The sequence below is a fragment of the Gekko japonicus genome, unplaced genomic scaffold (assembly GCF_001447785.1).
Source record: "Gekko japonicus isolate JY-2015 unplaced genomic scaffold, Gekko_japonicus_V1.1 scaffold2878, whole genome shotgun sequence".
In the NCBI taxonomy this organism is placed as follows: Eukaryota; Metazoa; Chordata; class Lepidosauria; order Squamata; family Gekkonidae; genus Gekko; species Gekko japonicus.
Genome location: NW_015173223.1, coordinates 117551 through 126815, shown reverse-complemented (window position 1 = coordinate 126815; position 9265 = coordinate 117551). Strand labels below are relative to the sequence as shown.

The window sequence follows — 9265 nt, the reverse complement described above, 5'->3', positions numbered from 1 at the left end:
TGATCCTGTTACTACTCATACACAAGTACACAAATCACCAACTCCTATGACAATCATCCATGCATATAGGTAAAATAAAATACACTTTATAAGTGTTCATAAGTAACATGTCAAATCCAGGGATGCATTCAAACCAAATGGATAAACAGTGTTTAATTTAAAAATCCAAAAGGCTTCTCGTCGCAAGAGTGTTTGTCTAATATCTCTTCTACAGTAATTGCTGGTCTGGATCACTTCTATAACTACAAATTTAAAATCGTCATATCTATGACCCATAGAAATAAAAAGGTCCACGAGGGGGGCTTCTGTATGTTTGTGTTTAATTTTGGACTTAGGTTCCAAAATTCGGGTCTTAATTGCCCGTGTCAATTCTCCAATGTATTTTAGCCCACAGGGACAGGTGATTACATAAATGGCCCGCTTCGTGGAACATGAAGAGTAACTGCTCAATTCTCTCCTATGGTTAATTTCTGGAAAGTAGACGAATTTCATTTCCTCACTCAATGGACATGCTGCACATCGCAAACACTTATAGTGACCTCTTTGGGAGCCAGTTTGGTGTAGTGGTTAGGAGCGCGGACTCTAATCTGGGAGAACTGGGTTTGATTCCCCACTCCTCTTTCACATGCAGCTGCTGGTGTGACTTTGGGTCAGTTACAAGTTGTTTCAGAGCAGTTCTCGAAAGAGCTCTCTCAGCACCACCTACCTCACAAGTGGGAAGGGGAGGGGAAGGAGATTGTAAGCCGCTCTGAGACTCCTTCGGGTAGTGAAGGATGGGGTATAAATCCAACTCTCTTTTTTTCTCTTCTTGAGTAACTGTGCATTTTTATTGATGATCTGCGCTGTCTGTTACTCAGCGTCTGCACTTTGTGCCCACAAGCTTTCTGGTGAGGTTGTTGGTGTGCCACGAAGCTTTGTCCATCTTGGAAGTGGGCGTTTCTGCTATCATGATGGTCCATACAGTCCATTTGAAACAATGATTTATGTTGGCACCATTCATAAGGTCTCTATAAACCACCGTTACTAGAAGAATAAAGTTGCTAGAATCCTCTTAAAATTTACTGCAGGCAGGGGGTGTGGCCTTATGACACACTTCCGGTGATGTCAGGGGGTGTGGCATATGCTAATGAGTTATGCTAATGAGTTCCCCTAGCTCTTTTTCTATGAAACGACCCCTGGCTCACACTAAGATGGTGGTAATTGTGATGAAGACTTGCCATTTTTAAACCCACTTATTCTAGGAGCATATGGATGAAGATGGTGGACAACTGCTTTTATGTTTCTGTGCTTGGGGTTTATTAGGTCTTTTGCCTTGATGGGTTCAGTGAATTTATGTTCCTGGTATTTACATACAATATCTATTTACATACATTGATTTTCACCACACTAAAGTGTACTTTATTTTTGGCCTTTGCAGGTTTGAGCTACCAACATGGGGAAAGCAGAACCAGAAAATGAAACAGCAATTGCTTCCGCTTTTAGTAATCTACATTGTGTCCGTGCTGGGGAACATCCTCATTGTGGTATTGGTTGTGGCTGATCACCACCTTCACACAAGTAGATGCTGAGCCACATCCCCTTATACAGCCACAGATGTCTAGAGGATGGAGTTTTAATAATGTAAAGATAAATTTTCATTGATGTGTTTTAAAAATACTGTTTGCTTTCCTGAGTGTGTTAAATTAAAATAAAATATCTATTATCTTGTTTCTGGGGAATGATTTTTATCTAAATAATAACTGAGATAGATGAAGATGCGTAGCAGTGTTAGTCTGTCTGCAGCAGTAGAAAAGAGTAAAAGTCCAGTAGCACCTTAAAGACGAACAGAATTTGTGGCAGGGTATGAGCTTCATGAGTCACTGTCCAGTTCTCCAGATACAGCTAGAATGTGAGTCCATCTGTCCGATATATTGGAAAGTGGAGTGATGTCAGATGCCAAATGATATCAGCAGGCAAATGACAATGGAAGGTTTGATTTGATTAGGTGTGATATGTAGAGAAGTTGTAGGCATGGAGAAATCAGCATCGGTAATGAGACAGGAAACCTAGGTATCGATTCAGTCCAGGTGGATGCATTGTCTTGAGCTTCGTTATCAGTTGCAATTCAGCAGACTCTCTAATTTCCCTTTGAAATTACTTTGTAAGATAACTGATACCTTTAGGTATTTTTAATAACTGAGTATTTCTTTTGAATGTGCCCTCCTGTGGTGATAGCTGGTATTTCATTCTCAAGTTTATTCTTTCTGATTCAATTAATACCAATTCCCTCTATCCTCCAACTATTGTGTCTTAAAGTTCCTGGATTTCAGATTCCCAAAGCCTTGAATTCAGTGATGGTAGTTTCATTTTCTTGTTCTGCTTTCCTCTGATACAATCAGCTACTACAGATCTGCTCTTGGCACTTTGCCCAGCAGCACAATTCAATCGGATCCATGCCTCCTTTTGGAAAAAAGAAATCAAAATGGGGGGGGGGGGTTTGAAACTGCAGGGATAAGGGATTCATAATTGTCCTAAGGCCACAGTTGACCACTGAACCACATGAATTGACATAACCCATCAAGGTAAAACATCAAATTGACCCTAAGCACATAATCATACAAACTGTACAAGAGGGCAGGTAGTGTTAGTGGTTGCTGTTTGCCATTGTTGGGATTTGGGTCAGTAATGTCACTACCACCTGTGATGGCATTAATACCTCACCCCTCTCCCAATAAGTTCAAGAAAGGGTTCTGAGTGGATAAGTGAGCATGGGTGTAGGGTGACTGCATAAGCTGCTGGCACATCGTCTTTCTAGTGTGGATGGACCCTCTTCAAAGGGGATATGCAGTTTGGTAGGAGGAGGTTCCAGTGCCCATGCCTATTGGCCTACCTACCAATGAGAAATGACTTTAGACGTTTAATGTGGACTTTGGATATAGTGTTGGGATGTTCACAGTTACAAGCACTAGGTAACGTGTGCTCCTAGGTTTCCAGTTTGGTTTGGGAAAGCCATCAGCCTATACCTGATCTTCTTGCAACCCTGATCCTAACTGGGGGGGGCATACAACATGGTGGTTGGGGGTGGCCATGCTTGTTGGTAGACATGGTAAAGGTTTGGCAGTCTGTGGCAATGCTATGCCCTGGTTTTTTTCTACACACCTGTATGAGTGACCATTGATGGTGCGGGGGGGGGGCGACAGACACTGGCAGGAATCTTACTCATTGCTGTTTGTGATTAATTGTTATTAATGTTTTAATTGCTTTTATCCTGTTTTATATGGGCATTGCCCCTTGTAAGCCGCCCTGAGCCCATTTTGTGGGGAGGGAGGGGTAAAAATCCCAATAAATAAATAAAAAAAATAAAAAAAATCCTGCCCCAGCATGGAATCCGCCCTGTCCATATTACATCAAGTACATACTCATATACCTTGCTAAAATTCAACACAATATAAAGTGAAAACCATATTGTTTTGATTCTTCTTTTCACTCACAGGTAAGCATTCTTTTTTTCCCCTTTTGTTTAAAATAGTTTATTGTTCTCCTGTGTACAAATATCTAGGGAGATTATGCCTTCTACCAGGAATTTTTAAAGGGAGTTTTATACTCTTTTGAAGGTCTACTAATACTGAAAGAAGAAGAGGTGATGTATTTTGCAATGACTCGGATGGTTCAGACCGATTGCTGCAGCCTCCGCTATCAGCCCTCATGTTGACTTCTTGATGCTGGAGATCTGAGATACCAGCAGGACTCTACGATACACATCCTAAACAGGCAAACCTATTTCCTGGTAAGTCAGTCTTTTTTAACTCAGATTTGTTTAAGGGGGAAAAGGCAGAGTCGAAGCTTCAGCACCACAAAGTCTTCATGTGACAATTGGCATTTTCACTATTTAGCCCTTCAGTCTGAGATTGTGATCAAACTGCACAGGAGGGAGTTATACAATCCAATTTGTGCTATGTATATCCATGTAAGTCCGTAAGCCCTACTAGAAAAGGCTGAAGGACCTGGGCATGTTCAATCTAGAGAAGAGGAGACTGAGGTTAGACATGATTGCTCTCTTTAAGTATTTGAAAGTCTGTCATGTTGAGGAGGGCAGGGAGATGTTCCTGTTGGCAGCAGTGGATAAGACTTGCAATAATGAGTTTACATAACGGGCAGAAAGGTACCAGCTGGATATTAGGATTTATTTATTTTTTTACAGTAAGAGTAGTTCAGCAGTGGAATTGGCTGGCTAGGGAGGTAGTGAACTCCCCCTCACTGGCAGTCTTCAAACACTTGTCAGGGATGCTCTAGGCTGATCCTGCACTGAGCATGGGTTTGGACTAAAATTCTAAGATCACCAAGGTAGCCAGTCCCTCTGAGCCCACCAGAATATACAGATGCTGAAAGCTGAAAATTATTAGGGGGGACTGGAGTTGTTCCCTATAAAGCCACTACGGTGTAAACATTAGAGTGTTGGATAAGCATAGTTGACTGCTTTCAGAAAGCTATGAAAGGCAATCATCACCACATATATTCTGCATCTCTGAACAATGCAAGAGCAAGGACATCTCACTTTACCTTTTCAGATGTCTGATCTACAGTCAGACTTACAAACCTACAGTCTGATGCATACTTACTTGAGATTAAGACCTTGTGAATGCTGTAGATCTCACTTGTGAGTAAGCATGCATAGGACTGAGCTGTATAGAATCCACTGCATTTGATACATGGTGGGACATTAAGATTTACATTTTAATGTAAATAGAGCAAATTGGTTTTGTTATCCTCAAGGAAATGACCCTTGTTGGAATCAGCCAGTTTTCACAAATTCTTTCTCAAATTCCACTCTATTACGGCCCCCGTTACACAAGTGTAGTGCTAGGAGATTTATTTATTTATTTATTTTATACCCCGCTCTCCCCGCAAACAGGCTCAGGGAGAGTTTCTGTTCTGGGTCTCATATGTTATCTGTTTTGCTTAGCATAATGAGCATACTGTCAGCTTTTTTGCTCAGACACACCAAATTCTCCTCCTTATTTACTCTCCTCACTGCATACATGCAGACCCCATAATTCCCAGCCTTTTTAGGGTATTCAAAGAACACACTTTCCTTTTTCACCACCAGAAAACCTGGCTGGATCCAACCCCTTTTATTTTGTACATGATGTGGGATTCACCTTCCTTCTAAAACTATGACATTGTTTCTTGCAAAATGGTTTTGCTAAAATCTCTGTGGCAATAACCTAAATCATGTGAAAAATAAAAATGGTTAGCGCATTGATACAGAGCTTGCGTTACAAACTAAGATCTAGACATCTAGAAATAGTTAAGCCAGTTTGGTGTAGTGGTTAAGTGTGCGGACTCTAATCTGGGAGAACCGGGTTTGATTCCCCACTCCTCCACTTGCACCTGGCTGGATGACCTTGGGCAAGCCGTAGTTCTGATAAGAGCTGTTCTTGAAAAAGAGCAGTTTCTGTCAAGAGCTCTCTCAGCCCCACCAACCTCACAGGGTGTCTGTTGTGGGGAAGGGAAGGGAAAGGAGTTTGTAAGCCGCTCTGAGACACCTTTGGGTAGTGAAGGGCGGGATATAAATCCAAACTCTTCTTCTTCTTCTTCTTCTTCTTCTTGATTTGTTTAGCATTTTGAATTCAACTGTCCTCCCCTTTTCCTTCATTTTCTTTCTCCAGAGTGCTGGATTTTGTCTGCATGCCACTCTGGCAATCACAACATGGAGGAAATCAAACAAGGATTACAGAATTTGTTCTGCTGGGGTTTGGGAATGCCTGGGAGGCCCAGATTCCACTCCTGTTGCTGCTTTTTGTGATTTACATTGTGACCATCAGTGGGAACCTCCTAATCATTGTGCTTGTTGTATCAGATGAGCATCTTCACACCCCGATGTACTACTTCTTGGCCAACCTGTCTTTCTTGGAGACCTTCTACAGCTCAGCCATCCTTCCCAGGGTGCTGTATAGTCTCTGCACAGGGGACAGGTCTATTTCTTTCATAGGTTGTGTTACCCAGTTCTATTTCTTTGGCATCCTTGTCACAACAGAGTGTTTTCTGCTCGCTGCCATGTCCGTCGATCGCTATTTAGCCATATGCAAGCCACTGCATTATGTTGCTGTCATGAATGACAAACTATGTGCTCAGCTAGCTGTCGGTTCCTGGATGAGTGGCTGGCTAGCTATCACCATCACTACCACTTTCATGTCCCAGCTAGTGTTTTGTGGTCCCAACGAGATGGACCACTTCTTTTGTGATTTTGCCCCAATGGTCAGTATGTCCTGTAGCAACACCAGAACAATAGAGGTCTTAAGTTTCATATTGTCATCTGTGTGTGCTTTTCCACCTTTCTTGTTAACTTTGGCAACCTACATTTGCATCATCACCTCTATCCTGGGAATCCCATCTACCGCAGGGAGGCAGAAGGCTTTCTCTACCTGCTCCTCTCACCTCCTAGTGGTGACCATTTTTTACGGGACTCTTATCATTGTCTATGTCTTGCCAAACTCTAGCACCCTGAGAGACCTGAACAAAGTGTTTTCTCTCCTGTATACCATATTGACTCCTCTTGCTAACCCCCTTATATACAGCCTAAGAAACAAAGAAGTTAAGGAAGCATTGAAGAAAGGTGCCATAAAACTTTACAAGAACGCAAGAATATAAGATGAGCCCTACTGAATACTACAGGGGTCCACCATGTCCAGCTTCCCGTTTCCTATATTGACCACATAGATCCTTCAGAAGGCTCACAAGCAAGGGAACAGAAACTAGAATTTCCTCCCCTTATTGCTCCATAAGCAAACCTGTATTTATACTGCCTCTGAACATGGAGGCTCTGTTTAGCACTATAGGGAATTAGAATATGGGATTGTTACTCAGACAATAATGTAATAGCTTAGAGATGAAGTTATATATTTAGTGGAACTCAGCTAATTAATAAACATTTCCCTTTTCATGAAACAAATCCATACCTATCATGTTATGATGTTTATTGTTTATTTGAAGATCAACGAACGCAGTTAATAATACTCCTCAGGAACAAATATGGCTGAAGGGTAGAGACAAAGAGACTTCTGGCTACCAGTTCACACTTTTTTTTTTCAATTTCTGGTTCTTCCATTTATAGAAAGGTGGGGGCAACTTCTCCATGCTCATGCATGCATGCATCCATCCATCCATGAATCCACCCATCCTTCTTCCATCTATTTCAATTCTTTAATATTTTGTTTTGGTCGTGCATGTTTTCAGCATTTGTTTGCGCTGAGTCTGACCGGACTGCCTACAGCCCCAAGCATGTGCATATTTGAAATGGTCCCAGTGCTGGTGGAGAGTCACCAGAATTGTGGAAAGGATTCTTGCCCAGTTGAAGACGGCTTTGCATTTGTTCCATACCCCACCTTGGCCACTGCACCATCGTGGGGAATGGTAGGTGCAATCATGTAAAAAATGAGAATGGCCTGCGGCTGGAAAGAGAGGAGACCAGAGCTGTGCTGACTGGCTGGCTGAGGCTGGGAGAGCAAGAAAAAAGGAATGGCATCAGGATCCTGGGTGAGCTGGCAGAGCATGATGGTGGTAGAAAGTGCTGTCACGTCACAGACGACATGGCAGGCAATCCTGTGGGGGTTCTCAAGGGAAGAGATGTTCAGAGATAGTTCGCCATTGCCTGTCTCTGGATCATGACCATGGACTTCCTTGGTATTCTCCCATCCAAATGGTAACCAGGGCTGACCCTGCTTAGCTTCCAAGGTCTGACGAGATCAGGCTAGGCTGGACCATCCAGGTCACGGTGTGCACAGGCAATAGAATTCTGACTAAAGGGGCAATTCCCACTGATTCCCTGTTTTGACTACAACCTTCCCTCCTTGTGTCATGCCTTAGGGTTTTCTATCCCCCAGGAACAAAATTTTGTGGAGATCATAGGGCTGCACTGGGGGGGGGGGAGGCAGAAATGTCCCATTCCACTGATAGAAGATTTAGTCTGGATCCATCCCATTATTTTCATGGACAGTGAACTCATCTAAGGAAGAAATGGCACTGCTCCCCTACGGCTTCCCTACGTGCATTCAATGTAACTTCTAAGACATACAGACTCTTTGTAAGTAGACTCGTCACATGCAATCAATGGATTTCACACGATCTTGCTCAATTTCTCTCCTTGCTACAGGCATTATCCCACCTGGTTTTTTGTCCACAAGAGACTCAAAAACTCTGGCACAGCCTTTTGAGGTTATCAAAAGGGGACACCCTCCTCCCTGTTTCACCAGTGGAAAAGTTGGTTGGATCCAACCCTTTATCTCTCAATGTACCTGGCCTCCTTGGTACCTGCATTTTTCAGAGTTCACAGTCATGCACACCAAGCATATTTATGTATATTTATTTAGATATCCATACCCTGCTTTTCTCTCTAAGGGTGACCTAAAGCATCTATAAACATCATTCTTCCCTCCTCCATTTTATCCTCACAGCAACCCTATGAGGTAGGTCTGGTGGACATTGTGTGACAGGCCCAAGATCAACAAGAAACCATCAATGACAGTGTGGGGATTCAAACATGGGTCATCCAACACTCTAATCACTATGCCATACTCTCTTTATATGTGCGTAAGGCTATGTGTGTAGACCATGGGTGAAGAAAGAAGGAAAGAATCATTGTCTAACTGTGGACAGTATTTTTTTCTTTAGTTAACTATATGGTAAAATGTACATTCTGCATAGAATTGTGTACATAAGAGAAGCCAATGATGGATCAGGCCAATGGCCCATCTAGTTCAACACTCTGTCACACAGTGGCCAAAAATACCAGGTGCCATCAGAAGGTCCACCAGTGGGGCCAGGACACTAGAAGCCCTCCCACTGTTGCCCCCCCAGCACCAAGAATACAGAGCATCACTTGCCTCAGCCTGAGAGTTCCTATCTATACCTTGTGGCTAATAGCCACTGATGGATCTCTGATCCATATGAGTACATTTCTACTCATAATCATTGGCTTATCCTTACACCATTAAAATTTTGTAATACTTATGGACAGTTAAGACACCACACACATTCTTCCCCCTGACCCAACTGCATATTTTCTTTGAGTATGCACCCATCTACAGCCACTTGGACATGATTTCTGGGAGTATAGTGGAAGAAGAACCCATAGTGCAGAAGTCATTAGGATGGAAATGGATACATTCTATGCATTAATACAGTCTCAAGAACTGATATGGTACATTGCCCAAAGAACACTTGGAATGTTTCATCCGGCTAACAGAAGCACTAAACCTTGGACAATACAAGTATGTTATGGAACAGA

General features: G+C 42.6%; 1 protein-coding gene across 1 annotated transcript; it reads left to right on the top strand.

The window, feature by feature from the left end:
* Positions 1-5667: 5667 nt before the first annotated feature.
* On the top strand, positions 5668-6630 carry LOC107120087 (olfactory receptor 6F1-like). Its single transcript, XM_015422731.1, has one exon. The coding sequence runs from the start codon at positions 5668-5670 to the stop codon at positions 6628-6630; it is 963 nt and encodes a 320-aa protein (XP_015278217.1).
* The last annotated feature ends 2635 nt before the right edge of the window (positions 6631-9265 follow it).

What these genes read in the sequence shown, in the direction of transcription:
- LOC107120087 (XM_015422731.1), top strand. Translation starts at nt 5,668, where the DNA reads ATGCCACTCTGGCAATCACAACATGGAGGAAATCAAACAAGGATTACA.